This window comes from Taurulus bubalis (assembly GCF_910589615.1).
Source record: "Taurulus bubalis genome assembly, chromosome: 14".
NCBI lineage: Eukaryota > Metazoa > Chordata > Actinopteri > Perciformes > Cottidae > Taurulus > Taurulus bubalis.
Window position 1 is genome coordinate 26378046 of NC_136602.1, and position 27999 is coordinate 26406044.

The 27999-nt window shown below is 43.0% G+C and overlaps 1 protein-coding gene across 1 annotated transcript in view; it reads left to right on the forward strand.

Moving 5' to 3' along the window:
* Nucleotides 1-1869: 1869 nt before the first annotated feature.
* Nucleotides 1870-27999, forward strand: part of b3gat2 (beta-1,3-glucuronyltransferase 2 (glucuronosyltransferase S)) — a gene marked incomplete at both ends in the record, with an annotated part of 44440 nt that continues 18310 nt past the window's right edge. The window contains 2 exons of the mRNA XM_079230235.1: nt 1870-2394; nt 24927-25071. Coding sequence (XP_079086361.1) covers nt 1870-2394; nt 24927-25071 — 670 coding nt within the window. The remainder of the gene's footprint in view (nt 2395-24926; nt 25072-27999) is intronic.

Sequence of the window (27999 nt, forward strand, 5' to 3'; positions counted from 1 at the left end):
AAGTAATACATCATCACAATCAAAAAAGAAACTGGAATCAATATGTTTGGCGTTTTTTTGCTAATAAATTGAATCAACTCTCAACTTGGCAGTTTACTTTCTTAAAAATGTAAATACTGCCCTGTGGACCTCATATATTATCCCCCATTTCTTATCAATTTTGTTCCTAGACAAAACAAAATGTATACAAATATGTTGGTTTTCACTTATTGTCTCGAGTTTGGAATAAACTTCCCTTGAGGTAAAACACAGGAGGCGAGAGTGAAGACTGTGTTTGCAATCGGTGGAGTCCTGGAATGAAACGTTTCTCTTGTTATCAGCATTGCGAGTCCTGGACTCTCCCAAAGACCCCTGGGGGGTCTCATGTCCCCCGAGTCCTCATATCAAGTCCTACTTTATGTTTAGCCGAATAATGTATGCTGGACAAACAGAGCATGAGGCATGCCTCTCTCTTTCTTTCTCTCTCTCTGTGTGTCTATGTCTCTCTATCAACTGGGTTTATTCTCGGCGGACACTCATGCACACAACATAACAAGCGCTCCTCTCCCGTCCCACCCCTCCTCTCCCTCTCCTCTTGTCCTCTTGCGCATGCTCTCTCTCTCTCTCTCTCCCCCAGGTTCTCTCTCCTCCATCCCGCCTCCCCTCCTCTGCCGTGCACCTGCTCCTCCCCTCCTGCCTTATTATCCTCGCGCTCAAGAGCAGCGCTCCGTGCTCGCCAAGTGATGCTCCTCGGCGGCGCACATCGGTGGGTTCGCACCGCCCGCTGCAGGGAGGACCGCACCGGCTCGTTTTTCTCCCCCGGAAACACGCGCAGGAAGCACGGGCAGGACATGGGAATTTAACGGAGTGTGCTGGAGGAGGAGTAGGACGACGAAGAGGAAGAAGAAGAAGAAGAAGAAGAAGAAGAAGAAGCGCTCAAGTCCCATCCGAGAGGAGAGAGGGGAAGAAGTGGAGGAAGGTGGAGGGGGGACTCCGGGGAGACGGTCCCGCCGGGACAGGGGGTGGGGAATGGGGGGCCGGGGGCGCAGCGGAAGGGTTTTCGGTTCCACATAGTTTGAAATGGACTAAAGGTGTCTGTTTGTGTTGTTTGGTTATGATGAAGGAGGGAAGGGTTGGAGTTGCGGTCCGTCGGTCGGTGCCTCTCCGGTTGTGATGGAGTGAGTGAAGAGAGAGCGCACGCGGGAACTTTAGCCCAGAGGAACCGGGACCCATTGCTCCTTTAAGGAGAATGATGACATAAAACAGATTAAATAGAACACACTGAGCACGTTTCTGACATTGTTTTCAAAATAGTGTCAAAGATTTAAAATGTTACATGCATGTCACATTGGGCGTTAAGTCACTTTTGTAATTAATAATTTAATTAATATAAAATTATATTTTTTTACATTTGTTTTAATATGTTTTGAATTAATATAAAATATATTAGCTAAATATAATTGAATCAGACAAATTAACTGAGCAGATTATAATTATTGTTTGTATTGTGACGTATATGTCACATCAGGTTTGTCGTGATATATTTAGGTTAAAGTCGCAACAATTTATATCTGATTTATTGTATATCAGTTTGTTTTAGAATTGTGTTCACAGCAGGTTCAATAATATAAAGCATATGTTGTGTCAGCATTAGAATGCTTAAATGGCAACGAAAAACAAGCTTTTTTAAGTTTAGCTAATTCTGTCCGAAGCTGGCAGACATCTTGGAAATGTGATTTTGGGAACACACCATCACATGACCTGTCACATGACCCACCGAGACGTTCAGTAGGTGTCACTTAGGGACTTCACGAGTTAAAATCAAGGATAAACTTCCCAGAACATTTAAAGGACCTGTGCCACCGTGGGTTCTTATGGGTTAACCTCGCCATGAAATCAGTGTTTTTCAGCCGCTTCTTCATCCTGCTGCCCTGGGCCCTCATAATCATCATCATGATCGAAATCGACAGTAAAAGGGCGATCCGGGCTCCGGGAACCGGTAAGATCGGCCGGGGGCAGCGGGCGGCCCGCGCCGGCGCGCCGGGGCCCAAAAACCAGACCGCTCTACCGGTCATCTACGCCATCACTCCGACTTACACCCGACCCGTGCAGAAAGCGGAGCTGACCCGTCTGGCGCACGCCTTCCGCCAGGTGCCCCGGTTCCACTGGATCGTGGTGGAGGACTCGACGACGCGCACGGAGCTGGTGGCGCGCTTTTTGGCCCGGTGCGGCGTGCCGTACACGCACCTGCACGTGTTCACGCCCCGCAGGTTCAAGCGCACCGGGATGCCACGCGCCACCGAACAGAGGAACGTGGCTCTCACGTGGCTCCGGCAGCACCGGAGCAAGCGGGACGCCGGGGTGGTTTTCTTCGCGGACGATGACAACACCTACAGCCTGGAGCTGTTTGAGGAGGTAACCAGACACGTGAAACCTTCTTCTTCAGTGTTATTGTCCATCTTGTTCAGTTCTCAGCACTTCACCGCTGACCAAGAGCTTCATGTGAGTAACAAGGCTCTGCATTCTGTTGGGGTTGAGTTAGACTTGACTAAATGCCCTCATAAATAGTCATCCCTGCTCACCCTACGGACCAGGATTTTGTCCCAAAGATGTATTTATTGTTGCAGTGTGGGGAGATAATAGAGATGGGTATTTGAGAACCTTCAATCGGGTAAAAGGGTCTATTTACCCCGGCACCTGACTGTGTTAGTACCATGCTTTAACCATAATGCTGCTCAGGAAAGGTCACTGGTTGGCTATCCCCATATGGAACCATTTCAAAGGAATCCAAACATTAAAATTCAACGCTTCTTCATGTTCACGGTGAGCCCACTGGAGACTTGCTAAACAACCCTTAGGACGCTTGTTTCACCGGAGGGACCGTTGTTGAATCGATATATTCTGGTAGTGAAGGCGGTGAAACTGCATGGACACTTGGTTGAGTGAAGGGCCTAAATGAGTGTCAGGAAGAGCAGAAGGGAGAAGGCTACTGACTGACAGAAGTAGAGAAGAGATGGATGGAGGCTGTGGCAGAGCTGCTACTCTTCAAATCCTTATCTCAGCACCATTGCTGTTCAGTTTTCTATTGATTGGCGTGCCAGGACAGAATTAATCAGGAGGATTGTGTGTGTGTGTGTGTGTGTGTGTGTGTGTGTGTGTGTGTGTGTGTGTGTGTGTGTGTGTGTGATTATTTTGTTGGCTCCAGGGTGTGTGTATATGTCTATACGAGGGTGAGATTGTCGAGGGTTGATAGGAATACTGGCCTTTTTTTATAATATTTATTTCTCTCTCTCTCTCTCTCTCTCTCTCTCTCTCTCTCTCTTTATATTGATATATATCTATATATAGATAAATATGTGTATATAAATATATATATATAATGATATATAGATACTGATGCAAACACATCGACTAGCTCTCGTCTTTAAATCTGAGTTGGCCAACAGGCCAGATGATATGCCAGTATCCTGCTCGTATATCGATACCTCCATGTAATTCAAGTCTTTGTCTAACAGAGTGTTTCTGTTGGGTCACGCACATATACGGGTATCTGTTTTCACTCCACTGTTAATGGCCAGTTGTCCCTCATAGTAGAGAGACTCCGCAGCCGTCCTCTGATACTCCGCGCCCTAGACGACCAGATAATGAAGAAAGACGAGCGGCAGAAGCGACAAAACAATCCTCTCAGCCTTGTGGATGCAGAAACACAAAATAATGCTTCTCTGATTTCTGATTGCTCACTCTGATTACTGCTATTCAGAGACAGCTGGCAGCAAGTCTGAAATGACTTTGATTTGTTCCAATAATGACATGTTCACAATTCAAATCATTTTATATAAATTAGCACCTAATGGTAAAAACGAGTACCTGAGCAATTTACTGCTTATGGGTTACAAATGATATGCTGTTGCGTTGTAACATGATGATTTGAAAAGGATATTTCTACTCCTTTAGAAAGCAATTGCGTCTAACATCTATTTGCTCAGATTGCAGGGTAAACCAAAGGCGCATCTACATCCCGTGTGTTGGATGCACTTTATTTGAGCGCTGCAGCTTTTGTTTTGTTTTGTTTTCGTTAGGTTTGTTTGGACGAAGGCTGAAGACCGAAAACGTGCATTGGACGCCTTCTAGAAGTCTGGTCCATCAGGAGAGACGATGTAAATATGAGGGTTCATTTTCGCTGTTGATTGATCTGACTTTTTTTTCAATAATTTGTCCTATTAAGAAAAAATGCCCATCACGATACCCTAAAAACCAACGTGAAGCGATTATCACAATAGTTGGAGAATAATGTTCTGTCTATTTCTTGATTAATCGATTAAACTTGTTGGCTCTAAAGCGTAGGCTTTAGAGCCAACAAATGACGTGGAGGGCTGGATTCGGGCCTTGAGTTTGAACTCAAGGCCCGAATCCAGCCCTCCACGTCATGTTATGTGTTCCGCGTCAGCTTGAAAGGCGTATGATCGTCTTCAAATCAAAGTCTATGTACTTTACAGTGTACAGTGACCATAGACTACATCTCCCACAATGCATGTCGATTTTGTGACCCGCGAATGAACGGCATCCTACCGCGAGAAAGCAGCGTTTTTATATCAGCGTTTAACTAAAGACAAGTGATTTAATTGAAAAAGATCAGCAAACAATCCCAATATGTCCAAGAAGAGAAAGATGGATGCAGAGGGAAGAACATTTAAAGAAGATGGGAAAGTGAAGACAAACCGGTACTTTATATGTTTACATTTATATAAATGCATGTACAATAACAGTTATTTAACAAAATGTTAGGGGGTAGTTTATACAGTGTTTCAGTAACGACCGTCCCTTTGAGGGCGACCATAATGCGGATGTGGCCCAGGGTGAACATTAGTTTGACCCCCGTTCTAAAGGGTTTTAACACCAACAGTCTGGGTTGGTGCTCAGTCCGCCACGCTTAGCCAAAGTTACAGACAAATCCAAGTCCAATCAATCAAGGTGCAGCAAAGTCCATTTTCTTTTGTCCAGGCTGAAAAAAAATCCAGCTTTAATTAGAATCACATGCTGACACTAGTCGCCCTTCCCCTGGTAGCGTTCCTGAATGCACCACTTGGGCAGAGATGGTCAGTGTTGTGGGCCCAGTGCTCTGTGGCTGAGTCCACTCTGACAGCCACTCTAACACAGTGTTGGATTCCATGCCGGCGGCTCAGCGTAAAGAGCATCTGTTTGATTTGTTGATGGCACACTGTCCTCTCTCTGTCCTCCTGCCTATTTCATTACCCAGCTCCTCTGTGCAGGTAATGGCCTGTCGTAGAGAGATAATAGGCTGTCATACGGCAGTAATAACCCGCAGAAACTGTCTGCAGACTTTAGACTGATGGCAGTAACTGGGCTTATAGTGGGTGGCAGCTCCATTTTAGAAACGCGAAGATCATTTCAAGAAGATATATTACTGAGTTGACGGTTTTGCAGCTGAAATATTGTTTTACTGTTAACTCTTTGCAATGATTATTCTTAATTATCAATCCTTTTCTCAGGCTCAATAAGTGCACGGTAGGAGTTATGGGTCTCTACACTGGCAGTATCCTCAAAGCATGACTACACAAAACCCACCGTCTGTTTCCCCTGCTCATTAATGATTACAGCAAGTAATTACTCATGTAGGTGAGTAATGTGCTGTATTAAGATACATTTGTAGTGTTTCATTCTATACATTATACGCTCGCAGGCTTGGTACTTACATTTGTATTTCTGCAACATTATAAGCATTAGTTTTATCATCCAATGGCTGTCTTGAAATATTAGATTTGAACTGCCTATACTTGGAAGTGAATGTGTTAGTAACACGGAGATGTGTTAACCCTAATTTCGTAAAACTACGGTAAACTACCGTCGAATCATGTTACTAATAATCCACGTAATGTGGATTTACATGAGACATGAGCACAGCCTTTGGTGGGTTGAATCCATGTTCATTTAACCATGGAAAAGAAGCATTTTGAATCAATATTCAAACTCATTTCATAATTCTAAACAGGCTGTTGACATCACTGTTCGTACAGATACCTACGAAAGGTAATGTGTATATTACCCATATAATGCCTTGAAGGAAGTCAGGTGACGTAATGAAATACGTGATATAAATCCACGTAGGGAGAAGGTCGGGTCAAACAAACACCTAGAAGGCCGCAGTTCATGTTAATGTCCTGTTCATGACATTATAAAAGCATACTTATTTTAACCCCAAAATAGTGTTGTTGCCTAAACAGGTACTGCATGCGCGCTGGACTTTTTTGGGGAGAATGAACAGAAGAAAAAAAAAAGTCCCCAAGATTTCTCAAGGACTGTTGTGTTGTTCTGTGTATATATATGTATTATATGTTCTATTAGCTACTGTAGGGGAAAAGGCAAGGCCGTTTGGATCTGTGGTTGCCCAGTTAACAAATGAGGAGCCCCCGCTCGGACAAAATCAGCCTCATTTCTGACTCCGGGTTGTTGATTACATCAAATTGGCTGCACAGGCTGTTTTTCTCCAAGAGCGGGCAACAAACTCCCACAGAGTATTGAGCCCCCCAAAACAAAACATTGGTACGGAGCAAATGTTTAACAAGCCTCCCTGCATTCCCCTTCTCTCAGGTGGAAAGGTTTAGCATAAAGAGTTAAAGGGTGTGCTCTCTGCTGCCGCACAGTTTGGCATGGTTCATTATGCAAGCGACACGTTCCGGCTGAGTCGCGTCCTAGCAGTCAATAGAGTGTCAGAAAATGCAAGACTGCTCATTTAATGCAGCCCATGCAATTATACCCTGATTGCCCCTTCAACACACCCTGCTTCCTGTTGGTTTCTCAAAGTGATTTAGCATTTTTGCCCTGAAGGCGTAGTGAGCTGCCATCACGCGGGAGCTCCTTCACTTCAGACATGCTGCTTATTCTTGATATCGCCTTTGAATTGGAAAATCCCCAAAAGGTACTTCTCGTTTCTTCAAAAGATGTATTCTCTTGAGTGCAGTCAAGCGTGTTAAACAGCCTTAATAACCATCATTGGACAGTAAAACCCAATTTATACATAGAATAATAAAATTGTAATGGTTGGACATTCTGGAAATTTTGGAAATCTTCGATTTTACTTCGGCATTACAGCCACAAACATGTAGCTCTCCGATGCTGATAATGGACACGCTTGCTTCAGTTTAAGTAAGGTAAAGTGGGATGCAAATTTGTATGTGGCCTTTATTTCATAGTTTTGGTTCATTACAATGTGGTTCTTATTCTCGTAGTTTGGGGTATGATTCCTACCAGTAGTGATAGCATAGCAACCAAGCTAATTTCCTGTTTGTTTTTTTACATTCACAATTTTGGGGTTGTGGCTTCGGAGGGAGAGCTGAAGGGTTGGGCTGTCGGTGTTTGCCAACTTGCTGACTCTCTCTTCAGTTTCAGCAACATAGCTACTTTCATTGTGAAAGACTTGGCACAACTGAGCTTTAGTTTTAAGATGGATAATGTGTTTTAATCTTGCATACGCTTGCTGGTTTCTCAATATTACCAATCCTTGCTTTAAAGGAAGTTACGCGTGGCAAGAAATATGAGCATTTATTCACTCCCAGTCACTTCATGCATCTTGGGCGAATCAGATAGCAATTCGATCTAAAACTGGAGGAACTGGAGATTTGAGACGCATTCTAGCCAGATGTTGATAAGGTGTAAATGCATTGGTATGTTATCTCCCGTAGTTTATGCTATTAAGCAGTCTGTGGACACATCCACTCACCGTTTGATTTCCATACCACGTCCACGGTCTGTCTCCTCTGTGATAACAGCAGCTTAAAGTCTGAAATCAGCTGTTTGTCCTCGCTTCATTAAAGCAACAAGGCACTTACCAAACCGCTTCAGGTACATTACCGCCTCGTTCTCGCCTGGAGGAGGTCTGACCCTGATTTACATGTAGCCCAGAAAAACACAGACAGACTGCAATCAGATTTGGATGTGGATGGAAAAGAAAGCATCTTAAATCTCGTGCGGATCATTTTAAAATTAGTTCAAATGAGGCCTTCGACAGGATTTAAAATAAACCCGCAGATGAGCAAAGTTAACATCAACTGTCTGTTTTCGTAATAGCCATTTAATTGGAAAATAGCAATACACTTTTAAAAGTCATTGGACTCATTCTATTTCTCTTTCGGAATAGCAGAATTGATTGCAGGTCACTCTAATCTCTGCTGCTTTGCTCCAAACAAGCAGACGGCCAATCACATACCTGGCACCCTCCTGTTTGTCTTGTCCGATGGACAAATACTTCATTGACCACGTTCTCGCTCCCAACCTCATCAAATACCAACGCTTGGTCAGTGGCCTTACATTCTAGGTTTACTCGAGGTTCCCCTCTTGCGACACTTTTCGACGCGTCATGGACGCAGTGTTAGTCTACGCTATAGGCGTCAAACTCAAGTGAACAGGTGTGCCCCAGACCACATAAAGGTATGTGAGCAGGTGTGCCCCAGACCACATAAAGGTATGTGAGCAGGTGTGCCCCAGACTACATAAAGGTATGTGAGCAGGTGTGCCCCAGACCACATAAAGGTATGTGAGCAGGTGTGCCCCAGACCACATAAAGGTATGTGAGCAGGTGTGCCCCAGACCACATAAAGGTATGTGAGCAGGTGTGCCCCAGACCACATAAAGGAATGTGAGCAGGTGTGCCCTGCTGTATGTTGTAATAACAGAGACATTTGCATTCATATAAATGCATGTACAATAGTTTTACACTTGAATAAACAATACTCAAATGCAAAGACAGTTATTTAACCAATATATTTTAGGGAGTAGTTTATACAGTGTTACAGCTACAAGCAGCTTTTTGAGGGAAACCACGATACTGATGTGGCCCAGGGTGAAAATGACTTTGACACCCCTGGTCTTTCTCCCGTTCTGAAAAGTAAAGCCAATGCGGAAGTGCCCTCAACTTGCATTCTCTCTAATGGCCATCAGGGACGACTCTCTCTGGTTGTATAGAAGTCTATGAGAAAATGACTCTACTTCTCACTTGATTTGATTTTTCAAGTGTGACTCAGGGACACCTTTCTCGAATGGGGCCATCCTGGGTCTCGTTGTGTACATTAAACAATACACATTGTAAACTTGAGTTAGTTTCAAGCTAGTTTGAAGTTTTCTTCAATACAGCATGAAGTTCATTTAGTAAGTTATCCTCCATTTAGAATCAAATAGACCATAAAGGGTATGCTTTAGGGCGGGGCTACCTTGCGATTGACAGGTCGCTGCCTTTGGGTGACGTTTTGACAACTACGTCCACTTCTGATATATAGTCTTTGCAATCTGATGGTCTGACCGCTCATGTTTCTGGTTTCAGATCTCACCAATTACTTACAGCCAAAGCTACAAAATAAGACCCGAGTCATCCTGTAAAACTACTCTTGAAACTCCTTTGTAGATTTATAGATGGTTGATGGAAGAGCAAAAATCTATATCGATATGTCAAGTACATTATTTTGACTCCAACGATGTCCATCTCGGGTTCACTTTTAAAAGGAGCGAACCCATTCAAATATGGCTCAGTAACAAGCAATCAGGAGATTTAAGCAGCGCTTCCCCCTCCTCTTCGTTCCTGAAAAGCTGACTCTGGGGATGGAGGCTTTTTCAGCTGACGGCAGCATGGCAGAGCTGTTTGATTCAGCCGCATCAGCCTGTCAGCCAGGCAACACTTTTCCTCAGACCTTTTTTGAATAATTGAACTCCCCCGGCCCCGGAGCTTCACAGCAGTCACAGCGACTATATTAGGGAGCAGGTACTTAGACAAATGCCCCGCGCTCAAGTGTGACTCAGGGACACCTTTCTCGAATGGTGCCATCCTGGGTCTAGTTGTGTAGATGTATTATTATCATTATTAGCTCTGATATGGCGCTTCATATTGTTAGTTGTAGAAACCCAGCTGTTCTCAAATGCAACAAAACACATTTTGCATATTTTAATCAGAAGGCTCCGAATCTTGAACACTATGTTTTCATTTCTTTGACAGATTCATTGGGTTGACATTTTCCGCTCTCATATTGGCATATTCCTTTCAGATATTCCTCTTTGCTCCAAAGACACACATGCAAACATTAAGTATATGTTTGATTAAGTGTCCAAGCGGCAGACTCCAGGCCTGCAGAGAATCATGGGGCGATAGGAGGGAGGGGGATAAAGGAACCAGAGCGAAATGGGAAATTCAATTTCCTAAAACCCCTATGAGCAATTATCATAATTACATAGTGTAGTGGACGAATCGAGGTTTCGGTGGGGAAGGGGTGGGGTTGTAATGTCAGGAAAGCAAAGCAGAAGGGAGACGAACCCCGCCAAGAGAAATTGTCCATGGTGGGGTCGGCGGGGGGATAAGGATGGGGAGAGAGGAAGGTGACGGAAAGGTGGAAGGCGTTTAAGGGCTAGTGTGAACGTAAAAAGGCGTTATGCACCGGCTCTCTGCTTATTTCCTGCATTTTTTTTCTCCTGAATTTGCAGTTTGACCACACACCCTCTCTATTCTCTCTACTCTCTTATCAAATCGCCATTTTGCCCCCTTTAGCCACTGCGTGTTCCATCATAGTAAAATGGAAGGAGTCTTTGTCTGTCTGTCTGTCTGTCTGTCTGTCTGTCTGTCTGTCTGTCCGACAACCATTCAACCATTCGATTTCCTCAAACCCCTATGAGCAATGAGTGTGTCCTCAGTGTGTGGCTGAGGACCTAAGGAAGTGCAGTGTCCCATGCAAGCTCTACAAAACTACCGGACACTTTTCTTAGTAGCACATTTCCTACACTGTGTAGTTCATTGAGAGAGAAATCCAAATTCACTGACCAACTGGAGATCTAAGTGGGCGGCTTTGACGCAATGGTGGAGCAGGTCGTCTTCCAATCGGAAGATCCTCCAACCCGAACGTCTTCAGTGTCCTTGGGCAAGACACTGAACCCCAAATTGCCATCGGTGTATGAATGGGCGTGAATGTGAAATTTAGTCCTGATGGGCAAGTGGCATCTTGCACGGTCGACCCTGCCATCAGTGTATCGATGTGTGTGAATGATGAGATTTAGTAAAAAGCGCTTTGAGGGGTCTGAAGACTAGAAAAGTCACAATACAAATGCAAGACCATTGCCATATTTATTAGTCATTTTCTCGACAACCGTTCACCCGATCGACTTCACACCAAAGCAGAGCGGTGTCGAGTGTGAAGTCGTTTGGATGAACGGCTCTCGAGGCCAAGCAATCGGCCCGTTCCGAACAAGCCCTTCTTTTTTGTTTTACGGGCGCTGCACTAGTTTATGTTAAAAAATAATCTGATATTTATTGGAACTTCTCTGTCAAAATGAAATGGACACATTTTGTTATCGGTGCTTGTGAAGGGTTTGCCAACCTGGACGAAGGATACAACTGTGTTCTCAGTTTTCTCAACTTACAGCTTGTTACAGGAAGTAGGTTCTGTCATGTGTTTTAAAGTGCAATCTTCCAGAAATAACTGATGAGATTAAGTATGGAGTATTTGTTGTCATGGCATTGATTATGGATTTGGTCCTCGCAATGATGGTTTGTGGTCTCTTTTGAGTTGGTGAATCAATCTACTATTTGAACTAATTTATTATTGGATGTTATCCAGGATTTAAGGTGTGCCACATTAGAAGAAGATTTTTTTCTTCTTCTTTATAACAGTGAAATGGTGTCAGGGGAAAACGAACCTTGGATTTTCCATTATTGGTGCAATCACATCTCTGCTGAGATCAGACAACCCACTCACAACCTCTTAAAAGTCATTAGTGACTACTCCATGGTTTTCCTTTGATTTGGTTTCAATGTCAAACCGTTTAGTTTTGCTTGGTTATCTTCATGTGCTACCTGTATGGTTTGAGGTTAGTCTACTACATTTGCGTAAACACACCTGAAGTGGTGGAACCCTTTGCAGTCATCTTTGCGAACACATAGATCGTCTGTGAACTCCGGGATGTACACTCAGGTGCCAGTTTATTAGGCATACCAAGGCACAGCGAACAGTCTAATACAACTGTTGATAAATGCTGACTTCCTTGAGATTATACTGTTCCATCTTGTTGAAAAACTACATCTCTAAAGCCGTCTTTACACAATGTATCCTTCTTAGCTAGATGACTAGAAAATGATAAGATAGAATTTTACAACTTACTTGTTGAAACTATTTCCTGATGAACAACAGCTTCTCCACGCTGTACTTGTAGCAACTTCTACGGCTGTTGTTGTTTGCCAAGAAATAGTTCCACCCTATAATGCCATTCAAACCAAAATATATATGTTTTTAGTAATTCTGTGTATGTACCCCTTAAATTGCCGCAAGGTTAGCTGTTTCGCCTGCTGCCATTTCTTAATGCTAAGCTAAGCTAACATGTCTTGACTCCAGCTCTGTAATTCATATGCAGACATGAGATTAATATTGTTCTTTTCATGTTAATCCTGGCTAGAAAATTGGGCTAAAACGACTAATTCAAAAGAAGTGGCTGCGATGGGTCAAAGCGATACCCTCGCCCTTAGAGTATGAGTGTATTTTATAGAGAAACCCAACAATATGGCGCTTTTTAAACTCTGCAAATTGGGAATGGTTTATCACAGCATCACGACTGTTGTGCGAAAAAATTAAAAGCGCACTGTCGAGACGACAACAGCAACAAGACAGCATTGTGTCCTGTTTCCTTTTTGTCCCCACCGTAGCGAGATATATTGAGATAAGCCCCTCGGGGAACGTCTTTCTGTTCGCAGTAGTCACTTAAAATGATTTTCTAACTGTTTCCTCATTGCGCCGAGCTAAAAGTAACTCATAAGGTAGCGTTACACATTGCGTCTTCTAACGTTGTCATTATATTTTCTGTTTACTTCAACGGCCGTGAAAGAAATGGCTTAAACCATTTCAGGCTAAGCAAAGTAAAAATCTGTAAATAGTTACTGACCTACTCTGATGCAAAAATCCATGAAATGATCATAACTGCATATTACTGAACTAAATCCACGTCATCGCCATTTTAAGGTTTAAGTCGAGTACTTCGGTTCAGGGAAATAGGTCTGTGACGTACAGTGACTGAATTCAACTGAGTCGAGTTTTTTATATTTATTTTAGCTAAATTAATTGATATATTAATTGGGTAATTAATAAGGGCCAGTGTACATTTATAGATTAATCCATATGTGAGTCGTTGAGTAGACAAATCAAATGAATAGCCGTTAGATAAATCCCTATAAGAAAGCAAATAAATGTACTTCCCACATTGTTGAACGATTTTTTTGGATGCAGCACATAATACAAGCAGTTATGGTAAAAGTGACTGGACATAAACCAGCTTTTGCCTGAATCTTTGCTTTGTGATCTAGGCTTACAACACCGCTGGAGTTCAAACAGGAATATTTTGGTTTGTGCACAAAACGACATTGTTGTACAAGATGAATGTAAGATATATAAAACAATCCACAGCTCTTTCTACTGTTGGAAAGAAACGCTGTAACGTGATATCTGCAGGTTTATATACATGCACACACACACACACACACACACACACACACACACACACACACACACACACACACACACACACACACACACACACACACACATCTCTTTAATTTTTCCCCCATAAACCCATAAAGGATTCAACCCGCGCACACATCATGCTCTATTGCATCACAGTTTCATAGCCCATCCCGGCCGCTGTAATTCAATTCATTCATTCTCTCCCAGCTCATTTCTTCCCTCCCTTCCGCCATGCATATTAATAACACACAGATAAAAATACGCTTGATTAAAATCACACCCGGACCAGCCACCCGAAACACTCGCGCCAACAACACAATGACGGCTCTTTCTTCGGGGCAGGAGGCAGGAAACGAGAACATCCATAATGGATTTGTATGCACTCCATCATTAAGAGTCTCTTTGTGTGTACACACACGACTCTCCCCTCACCTATTTGCTTGCGGGGGGAGGCGAGTCAGAGTTGATTACCCGGGCCGCGGCCCCGGCACTCGCAGACAGCGCTGCATTTTTCACCCCCAGTCTTTCTTTTTGTTTACTTGTAAATAGCACACGTTTACTCACTGAGCTGCCGGCGCTGTAATTTGTCAGGACCCGCGCTGCCACAAAGCTGCTGCAGAAATTATTTTGCAAGACGAATTCAAGATGAATTATTTGTTATCTCGGTGCAGCGTCCGCCCTGCGGTGAAGATATCCATACTGACAATGAGACGGGATCGCTTTTGTAGCGCGTCCACCGGTGGGTCCGACTCTACACACCCAGTGGATGCACAGTGCGGACCAAAGGCCTCACAGGTTCACCTGTGAAGCAAAGAGGCTGAGGAGAGAGCTCCTCTCAGGTAGGGATGGGCAATAGCTCAATATGGCCAATATCTCCTTCCAATGGAGTCATATCGTCATTAAATCATACATCAACATATTGTGATACACAACTTTCAACACGTTTAACCTAAAACATGTTTGTGTATAACACGCCAATAGGAAGTAGCAGGAATGGAAGTAGATTATGATTTAAAATAATACTGAATTGAGACTTGACACACAGGGCTGAAGAGCCTGCTGCTGCTTGGAGAGAACTCCATCACTCCGAATGCTGGAGTCACGTATGATATCCCCAGTCAGTGCTTAACATGTGGAAATCTATTGATCTCCAATAAGGAAAGGGTTCGCTTTGCACCAGAAAACCAATGGACTGAGACTGTTATCCTCTGATTTACACGGCGTAGACGCTTCACAGACGATGGAAAAAGGGGGCAGAATGTGGGGACCCGAGGAATTTTTCGCCCCCGTAGAGAGAGAGGGGTTCTTGTGGACCAGAAAAAGAAAATAATCCCCAGAAAATCCCACTGCGTGCTTTCACAGTCACCAGCCATTACTATTTCTCCTTCTCCTATTCGGCCCCTGTGGGGAAGCTGCAGAGTTTGCTTTTGATGACACACCTGATCACAGGCTGAGCTCCGTGGGTTCTTAGAGCGCTGTCTGCGCTCTCAGATGTGGACTGGATTACTGTGGGCCTTGATCTTGACACGACCTTGACACAAGCCTGAGATCAGGTTTGGCAGAACTATTCTTCCAGCGAGGACATTTTTGACAACAAACACTACTATTTCTTTTAAAAGAATCGACTATATATTCATAAAAATGTGGTATTCTTTATTTTCATTCTTCCTTTTGAACCCTTTCATTATACAATATATATTTATGTTGCTATTTGCTGTGATGAACACTCTGTATTGATTTCATCGAGACGTCCCGGCCTAAAAAGATGGGGTGTGTGCTCAACTTGCAGTGAAAAATAAGCTTTAAAACTCACATACACTTTCCCCAAAATAGACGCCTCTCTGTGCAGAGCATTACATTTGAGGATTCATCGATTTTGCTTTCTTCCACTCAGATTTGTTGCAGTGTCTGAAACTCTGTAAAACTCTCAAATTCTGTAAAACTAAATAGGACTTCAACACGTGTTTTTGTTCTTTAAAAAAAAAAAATCTCCCAACAATGAGAACTCAAAGTGAGAGTAGCTGTTCTGAAATTGGGTTTTTGCAGGTAAAAAAAAAAAAAAAGACCCGTGAGATGATAGTAAAATCGATGGATAAAAGACTGAGCCTCTGGTTTACTGATTTGGCAGTAAAGGAAACCTGGGCAGCAGCCAGCAGCAGAGGAACCAGCTCACCGGTTAGCGTTTAGGGATGAATGCACAGCTGCAGTCAGAGCTGCCAAGTCAGGATACTACCCGCTCTTCCTCACAAGTCTCCACCCAGAGCAGCTCCACTCTGCAGGGAAAGTCCAATAGATCTCCAGCTCCCTGAAAGAAACCTGTTCATCATTAATTCAGAATCTCCTGTGATCAGCTTTGGACCGATTATGTAGCTGCTGCTGCCCTTTTAGTCCGAGGGTGATTACACACCAACAGCTCTTTGTTTAACCTTTGCCGGCGATGTAATCACCGGAACTACAAGTCATTGATGTTGTTCGCTCTAGAACGGGCGTCGCGAAGCATAACCCATACATCATGAAGCATAATTGGTCAAAGCAAATAAAAAGATATTGAGGAATTATTTTTGGACCAAAATTAAGTTATTACATTTTTTCCAAAGCTGTCAGAAAGGTTCTAGAATAGTGTTTCTATACTATAACATGTGTTGCATTTGTTGGTTCAGTGAATGAGTGAATGAAGTGGGTTGTTTTTTTAACACCAATTTATTATTTATTATAATCTTAATAATTTTAATAATATAAACACACCTTGTGTTGAAATTCAAGTCGCTAACTCGAAAGTCCAAGTGTTCTACACCTCCCTCTTGATCAGGAGGAGGCCGAGGGAGAGATGAAAGGGAAACTTTGACGGGTTTCAAACTGCAGCGCACGCAGTAGATGCAGATGGATTGCTCCCAGGCCTCCCACCAGCGCCCAAGTAAACTGAATTATTTGTCCCATCGTTAGCTGGGAGGATGATGGGAGGATGTTTGGATTTCCAATTTCCGATTTTAAGAGAATCAGCCTTTTAGCTATTAAAGAGGAGAAATAAAGACCACCTGATGAAGGGTTTTGGTGTTTTGTGAGGAAAAAGGACCAAAAAAGTGCAACGATGCTGGCAGGGGTTGATTACTGAACTCAGCAAGGGATGATGCTGTGTTATACCGTGTGGCTGAGTCCATTAAATAACCCGTGGCGAAATGAAACTATCCTTTAATGTAATGCAACACACTCCTATTAACTTAAAATTGGTGTTTAATGCAAAAATAAAAGAGCGGTCATGCTCGTTGAAGCGACTTTCCTCTGCTGCCTCCACTTTTACATTCAGCTCCTCGGTTCAGATAATTGCAACACTCATTACTGCGTGCAGATATAATAACCATTTGTATTCATTTTGTCTAAAAAGCTCTGATTTACAGACTGCTTTTACTGGTAATAATGGGGCTGGTGGAGTAATTTGTAAATCCATGTAAAAATCGTATTTAAACTTCGAGTATTCTCACTAATGGCACCCGTACCTGCCTGTAGCTGCTTTGAAGCAGCCCCTGCATTATTTTACATATCATTTGATTTATTTTTTATTGTACACGCAGCTGTGTAACCGCATGTATGCTCAGCCAACCTAAATAAAGGCATAACTGGAAGTTTGTGTCGCAAAATGTTCCCCGTGCCAGAAGGAAACCTGCAGATGGTGGCAGCAAAAAAAAACAAAAAACAGCATGTGCCGAAGCAGTTCGTCGCCGAGCAGAACGATGTACCATCTGCTGAAGCGATGTCACCCCACCGCTTTGTTTGGCTCCCAGCAAACATTCTGACATTGAGTTGTTGATGACACGGCTGCACGGGAAAAAGGAAGAATTGAAGCAGCGTCTAGTGGCGTGTGACTTGCATCAGGACCTAGTATCCGATCAAACCTGTCAACAAAGCTGGTTTAATATTACTTTTTTCAATCTGTAATAATATCGTGTTGTCAAAAGGGTTGTGCTTGATTAAACCGACGCTGAACTCGAACCAGCTGATCGTCGCTGTGTGTCAGACGCTCGCTCTGTACGCTGGGCCAAAGATTCACCCGTCCTCTTAATGTTAGTTTTATCCTCAGAGCGTCTCAACAGATCCGGAGGGTGTGATTTTGAGTCGAATGACACTCCCGTAGATACACAGACTCATATTAACGTAAAAGTCTAGTTACATGCCGCTACTACCTTCGGTCAGTGTCCCTGTTTGCTAACCGCTGTAGCCAGCTGGCGCTCATGCTAGTTCCCCGCTAACTTCCGCTAGCTCTCCGCTAGCTCCCCGACAACCACCGAAGGTAGCGGGACCAGCCCCGGCTTGACACCCGACTTGGGCAGAGGGGACGCGGGCAGCAGCAGCAGCAGCAGCAGCAGCAGCAGCAGCAGCAGCAGCAGCAGCAGCAGCGGCCGGTAGCAGCAGAAGCAGAGAGCTAGCAGCGGGAGCGGGGAGCAGCGCTAGCTAGTGCTGCTCCTCGCTCCCTGCAGCGGGACACTGACCGCAGGTAGGAGCGGCTTGTAACTAGACTTTTACGGTACACACTTATACAGGGTTCATACGGTCATGGAAAACCTGGAAAAGTCATCGTAGTTTAAAATGGTTATTTCCAGGTCTGGAAAAGTCCTTGAAAAAAATTAAATCTCAAAACTTTTGGAAAAGTCATGGAAATGTGTTATATTCATATTCAATTCAATTCAGTTTATTTTTTTAATATAAGCAGGCATACATACAGGCATCTATATAAATGTTGATTCTTTTAATCAAACTATTGTCTCATTCATTTGTGTCATTTAAGGTTTACTGTATGCTTTGTATTCTCATTGTTAGTTTAAATACTACATTTACTCACTTTTTACTGTTTACACCCAGATTTCACGAAATGTTTGGTCATGGAAATTTGGTTTAAAGTCATGGAAAAGTCATGAAAATCCATTGGTCAGAATGTGTATGAACCCTGCTTATAAGTACGCAGCCTGGCCACAGTCCAGTTATAAAGGACACACGTAAGCTATAAAGACAACAAGAGGGAATGTGCTGCCTCGGCCCGCCGTCTTGAATGCAGTCTGGAGACGCTCTGCAGGCACTCGGCCGACACAGATGCCATTTTAACAATGGATTATTGACATCTCGCTCCTTCAATCAGACGTCAGGGCCCTGTTTCTCGTACCTGGCTTACTGAGTTAGCGGCTAATTGTCAGGATAAGATGACGTAGGTCAGGCTATCTCGGTTTCTGGAAGCAAGCTTAGATAAATCACCATAGCAACACATCCAAACATTTAAACCTGCTCCCGGGCAGGCTAACTGAACTTCACTGGATAAGCTGGACACTCTCACGGACTAAAAAGGCAGCTTCTTCCTCATTGATGAAGGAGCGATAGTAGTTTTATTAGTTTTATAGGGAGAGAGTTCTTTCAGATCTCCAGGATCCATCCTTTACATCATCATGACTTCCTGTATGCGGTGATATAGATTTTGCCGACAAGAAATAATTTATTTAGAGAGCTTCTTGAGGACATTGATCACCACAGACGCAGCTGATCGTCTCAGACACAGACTGTCACCGCTGCATGCCGCTGTTCTTAAGTTTATTTAGCTCTTAAGAAACTTATGGATGTGTTGAAAGCATCATAATTATATGACAGTGTTATTTGTACACCATACATATCATTATTGTAGAACATGATTAAGGTGATCGTGATGAGAATACAGAGAATCACACACAATTTATTTTCACTGCTTCAATTGATTGAATTTCTGATTATGAATAATACATACATACTGATCCGCCCATACACATATTCAAACTCATATACACATATATAGTACATGATTCATACGTGCATACAGTACATATATCCTCATAAGTATATATGTATTCGTAAATATAATCTGATTGATTTGGGTGATGAAGCACTTCAAATTAGCCGATACATTTTCTCAACACTGACGCATTTAACTTGTCTGATATATTTGCGACGCTTATGTTTCTCAGAGGGGGCGGAGTTAAAGTTGCGTTCAAGGCAACAATGTTGCAAAAACGTTGGAATATTCACAACGCGTTTGCTGTGAATGACTACGGTATTGACTTCCTCATATGACTTCATGATCATCTCCTGCTTCTCATCAGAGAAATAAAAAGAGGTTCCTCTGAGTTTATTGTCCATTGTACTGTTAGAACATGGTGGTGTCAGTGCTCCATTATTATCCTTCTGAAGAGGAGCGGCGCATTTATCAGATAACTGACGTCTGGCTAGAATGAACGAGACGTTTCAGCGCGGATCAGCCGTGAAGAAACCCAGACAGCCTGATGTCAATCATCTCGCTCATTTAAGCTGGAGATTAGGACATTTGCTTGACTTTGTTTAGCCAGGTACGAGAAACAGGGCCCAGCATGAACCCCTCCTGCATCTGCTTGGTCGAATTAACAAGTCGCTGGCTCTGATTTTCAAACTCGCAAAACTGCAGCGAACGTGAAAACGATTTGTTCTGAACCGCCGAAACCAGTTTTTGAATCAATTTGAAAACAACTTGATTAAAGTTGCACTGATCTATTTCTTTGTAAACAGAACAACAGGTCAATATGTGCTGTGTGACAGAAGTTGCTTGTCGTATTACTACACTGCAAAGCATCTTTTAGCTCTCTGGCTGGTGTTAGGAATCGCATACGAACAAACTATTCATACTACATATGACGTTAAATTGAGCATGTTAGTGCATTCCAACTGCATAATATGTGGATTTGCCCGAATGATTATTACATTAGCAAGAATAATGAGAGTTTGAGCTGACTGGACAAACAACACTCAGCTGCCTCCCAGTCCATCTTCAGACTGCACAATAGTGGAGAATCTTTAAGTTTTAATATATTTTAATTATAGACTGTCTATAAGAAGTGGATGTAGTTGTCGTGACACCCATTGGTTTGTGGACTACCGTTTTGAAGTCTGGAGTCAGACATTTTTGCAACCAGTGAAAGGAAAGTGATCATATTTGGATTATATGGCTCTGGTAGCGGTGTTGACCACGCCCTAAAGCATTCCTTGCTATTTCACTCTAAATGGACCATAAGCATAGGGCTGGACGGTATGGCCAAAAATGTATATCACAGTCTGTCTCTTCCTGTTTTTTTCACCGACATACCGTAGGTTGAAGCGGTATACCGCCCAGCCCTACATAAGCGCACCCTGCTTTATGGTCTGTTTGACTCTAAATGGAGCATAACTTACGAAATGAACATCATGCTGTTTTGAAGAAGACTTGAAACTACAGATTGAGACCATAAACTCATGTTTACAATGTTTACTGAGGGAATAAATCAAGAGAGAAGTAGAGCTATTTTCTCATAGACTTTTACACAATCTGACTTATTTTTCCAACCAGAGGAGTCGCCCCCTGCTGGCTGTTTAAGACCCTTCCGCTTTGGTTTCACTTTTCACAGCCGGAGGTTACCGCCTTGTTTTCAGGTGAGAAAGTAACTGTTTCGATTCTCAATATGTGGCCAGTTTATCCAAATAATGCCTGCTTGGAAGTTTGCTCTGACGATTTGTGAGATGTGTGAGCCGCTAGATACGTCAGACTGGCAGCCAGTCTTTGATTGAGCATACTTCAGTGTGACAAGTCTGCTGGTAAAGCATACTTAATTGTTAATGGTTTCCAGCTGTTTTCAAAACGCTCTAATAATCTCACTGTGAACTACCTGCTCAGCAGCAAATGACAAAGTTAGCAACTAGCTTTTCAACATTTAGCAGCTAAAGAACCAGATGCATCCCCTCAGTAGTTTGTAGTGACCAAAACCAGAGCTAAAAGGAGAGCAAACAGAGGACGTACGTTAATGAGGTGGCCAGAAAACACAAATGCTAATATGGCTCTGTGTCTGCTGGATGTGCTAACAGTGCTAACACATCAACTGTATCGGGCCTTATGCCAAATGTGTGATTTTTAGTTTCCTGTGAAGTCCAGTGAATGCAGCTTTAAATAGTTGCATCGTGAGCTCAGATTGGTCCAACACATTTTCTGCGGATGTTTGTCCTCAACATGTCTGACAGGCGTTTATATTTAACATGTCATATTGAACATGTCTGCAACATGTAATGACTGAACTGACACAACCAAGCTGACTATTGTCATTTAATGTTAATGTATCGTCACATATACATATAGTATTTCGTCTCTGTCATCCAGTAAAAGCATAACACTGATGCTTGTAAAAACTCTGATATTGCAATTTGAAAGTGCTTGAGTTTGACTTGTGAAAGCCTCTGTAAACATTGGAACGCTCAAGGCAACAAAGAGAGATATTGGTTTGGTGTATTTATGCAGGAAATAGGATTTTGTGGTGCTGACCTCGTTTCTAACGGCAGGCTAAGCAGAAGAAAAGTAATGAAAATGTTGGTCTTCAAAGTGTTATAAAATTGGGCCCCCTGTAAGTCCATCAGCGTGTCTGAATATGTTTGAGGACCCACAGACCCAGTTTCCATTCTATCAAGCTGTGCTGAGCTTTGAGGAATCATTAGCAGTCAAACTAGGATTTAACCGCTAAGCCAAAATAACGATCGTACTCCAGGAATGATCCGGGAAAGACCAACACACAGAGTCCGCCTCTTTTTCCTCCCTTTTCATCTGCCTTCTTTTTTTTTTTTACAAAGCAGAGGAGCCAGTCTTTGAAAAATGACCTGAGAGAGAAAGGCAGTCAGCAGCGAAAGAGAAACAAGGGGGGAAGTGTTTTAGCGGCACACGGGCAAACTCAAGGGGCCATAGTATTAACAGGGAAAGGGCTTCAAAGCTGCTGGCCTCGCTCAGAGGCCCAGGCAGAAGAGAGGGTGTTTCGGTTCGGGAAGAAGAGGTGGAGATAAGATAAATGAAAGGAAAGGAAGAGATATCCTCATCTCTGACATCTTTGCTTTAACAACATCATTTCATCTCATTGCTTTAACAACAGGGATTCAGCTAAAGCTTTTCCATGCGCTGGTTTCCCTACTTAAGTAACGGCACTTCCATAGTTATTTTAACCCAAACGTTGATTTATTTGTCACGTAACTTGCGTACTTTATTAACACCACTTCGCTAGTTGTTATAACCCTTGATATTAATGTATTTGTCAAGAATCTTTCGTGCTTTAGTAACAACACTTCTGTAGTTAATTTAACCCAAACGTTGATTTATTTGTCACATAACTTGTAGTTCCTAACTCAAACCGCCATCTTTTCCTAAACCAAGTCGTTTTGTTGCACCTGAGCACTGATCGCTGTGTTGCTGGACATTTGTAGGAAAGCACACAAAGAATGTTTTAACATCATTTGAACTGTTGTATTTTTCTTTGCTGAAAAACATGTATGTGTATTGAATGGCCTTGTATTTGAAAAGTATTTTTCTTTGTTTTTGGTCTTTGGATGAAAGTACCAATATGTCCATGTTCTTCAAGACATGTACATCATGTACGAATGTGAGGAACATACAAATCAGTGCATAACAATCAACATAAGTCAAGAGACCAAAAGAAAACACACAATTAGAGCCAAGAGAGATTTGTCTCATGTTGTATCACCTGGTGTTTGATGTTCACATTCTTGGAGAAACAGGCAAAGATCAGATATTGTTATTGTGTACGACAATGTGGATTTTCAGTGATGCAACCTCCCCTTTGGCCGCCATGTTTGAAGTCTAATGTCTTGGACCACAAGCTTATTTTCTCCTAAACACATAAAATGGTTTAGGGTTGGATCCTTTCCACATTTACCTATCTGAACAGAGTGTTGTGGAATGCATATCTGATTGAGAGGTGCATAAGAAAATGAAATCTCTGCGATTGGTTGTTACAGCCTTTGGCTTTTTTATGTTGTTAAATTGATGCAAAACCTTGTGTCTCTAATAAACTCAGTCCTGACAGTGTTCAGGTTTTTCTTTACACTATTTTTCCTGAGGTTATCTACAACCTTATCTCCTAAAAGATAATATTTTTGACGTGTCACAAATACATTTCTAATCCAAGTCCGTAGAGGTCGCCGTGGATGGATCCAATACAGGACTTATTTTAAGCCAAACCATGATGTTTCACTAAACCCAACCAAGCAGATATGTTGCATTTTTGTTTTTGTTTTAAGGGTTAATTCTCTACTATTGTATATATATTTTGCTCTCTCCGTCTTGTACATTTGCATCGTAGTTAACGTCTCTACTAGAGGCCCGTACAGCCAGCAGTGACTTTGAGCTGCATGCTGTGTCCTAGCATTGTCTTGCCTTGCAGCTCCGTCCATTGAGTTCTGGCAAGGCCCGATATTCACTTTGCTCGAGGCAGACATCCTTTAATTAGGCTGTCAATGGCAGATTGACAGTTCCCCTATTCAGTAATACATCAGCAGGAACCTTTTCTTCACCTGGTTGGACAAATAACCCGACTCACTGGGCTGGCATCGGCTCCTGCTCACATTTAACAGGCTGGAGACACCCGGCAAAGATGCTCTCCTAAATTATTCACCAATGCACACATTTTTGTTGAGAAAAACTCTTCGGGGATGTTTTTTATTTATTCTTCCAACGGACCACGTGACGCAGCCCATCCCATGGCTGCTGGAAGTTTGCAACAGGACTGTGAATCCACTGTGTTTTATTTTTTTTCTTTTAAAAAAAGCTAAAAGTCAGTGTGATGTCTGTACAGCGCTGCTTCCCCATTTGGGTTTGGTTCTGTTGTTTTGTCATGAGCGACTGGCTGCAGGCTGTGTGGGAGAGTGATGAGGTAGCGGTGTCTGAGTGAATGGGCTTCAGGGTGGCCGGGGTTGGGAAATAGAACCACACACACACACACACACACACACACACACACACTCACACACACGACAAGATACAGATGTCTCAACAGCAATAGCTCTGCTGTCCTCTCACAGTCCTCTCTCTCTCTGACCCCCTACCTTCTCTGTCTTTTATCTCGCTCTCTTTGACTCACTTCTCGTCGCGTCGCTTCCGGCTGCGTACAAATTAATTCGTTACGAAAGTGGAAGGCAGCTCCGCCACGGCGCAGTTTCATTTCATTTCAGACTCCCTGCCATGCCCCACTCGCCCACATTTCGAAATAAATTAAAGATTTTTAATCACCCGTGCAAACTGACACACGACACGAGCGATTCATTGCAAATTCGCTGTTACCAGACTGTGTGGGGGTTTCCCCACTCTGTAGTGTGGGGAATGTCATTATGTCACATTGTGTTTGTAAAGAAAAACTGAATGTAGATCAGGAAAAAGGTTTGACCTTAGACGATGTCACAGCTGCTGCTGCTGCAGCGGCGCATACTTTTACCCAGCCTCACAGACTGTTGGAGCACCTCTTCTCTCAAATAACACCAACTGTAAATGGCATTGGTCAGGTTGCGGAGGACTTTACGCTCGACATGTATGCAATGTGTATTTATTCAGCTCGACTGAACGCAGTTGTGTGCTCGCTGAACTAAAACCTTTCCTTCTTCTTCCAGATGCGTAGTACCAGAGGTGTTTCTGTTTGGCCCGTGGGATTTGTAGGCGGCAGAGCGTATGAGCGCCCCCTGGTGTCCGGGGGTAAAGTGGTGGGCTGGTACACCGGCTGGAGAGCGGACAGACCCTTCGCCACCGATATGGCAGGTAAGAAACGACCCGTAGTAAGTTATAAAATGACACAATGTGGTCATATTGTGCTTTCTTCATATACCTTGTTTCATTACGTCCCTTCGAGAATGAAGTTCGAAGCAAGGGCAGCGGAAGTATGAGGGTAGGAAGGGCCCCCCACTCAAAGCCCATGCTTTAAGGGCGACTGTGGCTCAGTGGTGAGCAGGGTCGGCCTTCAATCAGAGGATCGGCGGTTCGATCTCCGGCTCCGCTAGCCCCATTACCTTCAACAACTCAAAACATTGGTACTTGCGTACCGCGCTACGAACAGATCGGGTCCTATCTACATCCAGGACATGGTAAAACCTCACACCCCGGCTCGTTCGCTCCGCTCGGCTTCGACCAATCGGCTTGTAGCTCCGTCACTGAGAGCTAAACACTCAACAAAGTCAGACTGTTTGCTGTCCTGGCTCCTCATTGGTGGAATGAGCTCCCCACTGACATCAGGGCAGCAGGAAGTCTCTACATCTTCCGTCGCAAACTAAAAACACATCTTTTTCGGCTACACCTTGAATAAGGAAGGTAGCGCCGTAGTAGCACTTTAGTAGCACTTAGATGACACTTACTGATAGCACTTTGTAGTTTAACTTTATTGAAATTGTGCATTCTTGATTCTTGTTGTTCTGAGTTTGTAACTCATGGTGGAATACACTTATTGTAAGTCTCTTTGGATAAAAGCGTCAGCTAAATGAAATGTAATGTAATGTCGATGTGTCCTTGAGCAAGACACTAAACCCTTAATTGCTCATTACGGTGTATGAATGGTTGATAATCTGATGTGGCACCTTGCATGGTAGCTCCTCTCATCAGTGTGTGAATGGGTGAATGATGTCATGTAGAGTTAAAGCGTTTTGAGTAGTCGGAAGAATATAAAAGCGCTGTACAAGTACGGGTCCATCTAAGCCCATCGCAAGATGGTCTCTAGTTCTTCATAATTTTGGTTATCCTCTGACCTTTCTTCTGCCTTCAAGACAAGAATTTCCAGTTCACCATTTTCTTTTTCATGATCTAAGTAGATTGCCATCACGTTGTCTGATTGGAATGAAATCTTTTGATTCTAGACACATACATAAATAAAATATACACATTTTTAGCCTCACTACTGGTATAGTTCCAACAAAGGCTTATCATCATATGTATTTGTTCCACCCAACACTTTGAACACAGGATTTTATTGATCAGCTCACTCATTACAAACCAGTTAAAGGTCAACTGTCTTTCATCAGAGCAGAGAACAAGCAGACAACTACTGTGCTCGTTTCCTTCTGTGAGTTTACCTGAAGAGATCAGACTGCTTTTTCTATTGCGCCTCTGTTTATTTCAGGGCTTAATTTACCATAAAATGAGATGTGATCTTTCCAATTTAATATTCTGACGGTTGCTCCTCCACACAGGAGCTCCCGTGCTCGGCTTGATTGTTTATTCCAGAGATAAATCACGACGCAGGATTGCAGAGTCACGTTGAATTAAGCGGTTCTGAGAAGCGACAGATTAGATGGAATCTGAATCGGAGGAACGCAGCAGTCGGAGGCATCGGGACGCTCAGCGTGTGTGTAACATGTGTGTAACATGTATGTGTCCATGCGTGTTGTCTCAGGAGGCCTGATGTACAGTCAGATGAGTCTGTCCTGTTCTCTTTAGGTCCTGTTGTCAGTACATAGTAACAACGGCTTCTCTTCTGTCTGTATTAAAATCGTTTTTTAGAAACATTCTAAAAGCTCCTTTTTTTTACTTTTCTTCTTTTTTCATTTGTTGCTACCATTGCTTTCTGAAATAATGTTCTCTAGCGGAATAATGTCATAATTACTATGATAATTTCGCCGAAGCACGAGTGAGTATTGATTGGACTATTGGATTTTCTCTCAGATTTACTCAGAAATGTGCATTTTGATTCTCAGGGCCACCTGCTTATGTTTTCAAATGGGGCAGCAAACCCTGAAAGATACATAATTGGCAGAGGGTCTGAGGATTCTCCCCCAGAGGAAAAATTGTAGTTCAAAATAATTGTAGGTTTCGACACCATCTAACCCCCTTGAATTATACAGCCACCTGCTCTAGTCCAGATTATTTACATTAAGGCTCCAATAAACCATCAAACATCCTAAATAGTAAAATCAACAGGGCTAATGCAAAAAACTATCTTTGATTCTGCACCTTTGCAAACGTCACATACCCAACAAGACCGAGGAAGAGCGCCAGCTATTTTTGGATCGTCCAAAAATACGTTTTTCCCCATAGACTGAAATTGGGAAAGACACATCTATGATTCAGCGGATGATTTAGCTTTGAGTCCAACACTGTATCCAGTTCTCTTTATGCATCCGTGATCTCCTCAGCCGAATCCTGCCCAATCGGCGAGCTAACGTTTGGTGGGCTGGCTGGCAAAGTTAGCTAACGTTGACTCACAAATCGGTTCGGAATTTTGGCGAATTTTATTTTGAACTTAATGTTTTATTGAGAGTCAAGGTACGGGAAGCAGGTCCTCAACATAGGCCGGCCAATCATTTCCTATGTAAAACCTTCCATAGGAAATGACTGTGGATGATGTGCATGCATTTGCTCCATTGCTCAGTTCACCACACCAAAAGAAAAGAAAATATGATGAAATATCCTTCCATGACAAAAAGTAGTTTTAGTTGACTAAACTTGGAGAAACCAAAAAGAGAGTTACATGAGCCACTCTCATTGTCCGCTTGGTAACTAACTATGAAGCTGGAGCAAGTCTCCAATTAGCTTAGTGCATAGCTTGTGGTTTCAGCAGGAGTTACATGCTGGATCTATTTCTTACGTGTGGTGACTTCCCCCACTTAACGGCACTGCACAACTCCCTCTACCACCACACATTGTTGTTTTTACATTCTCCTTTGAGTGCAGATCAAACAAACAAGATACAACGCGTTCATA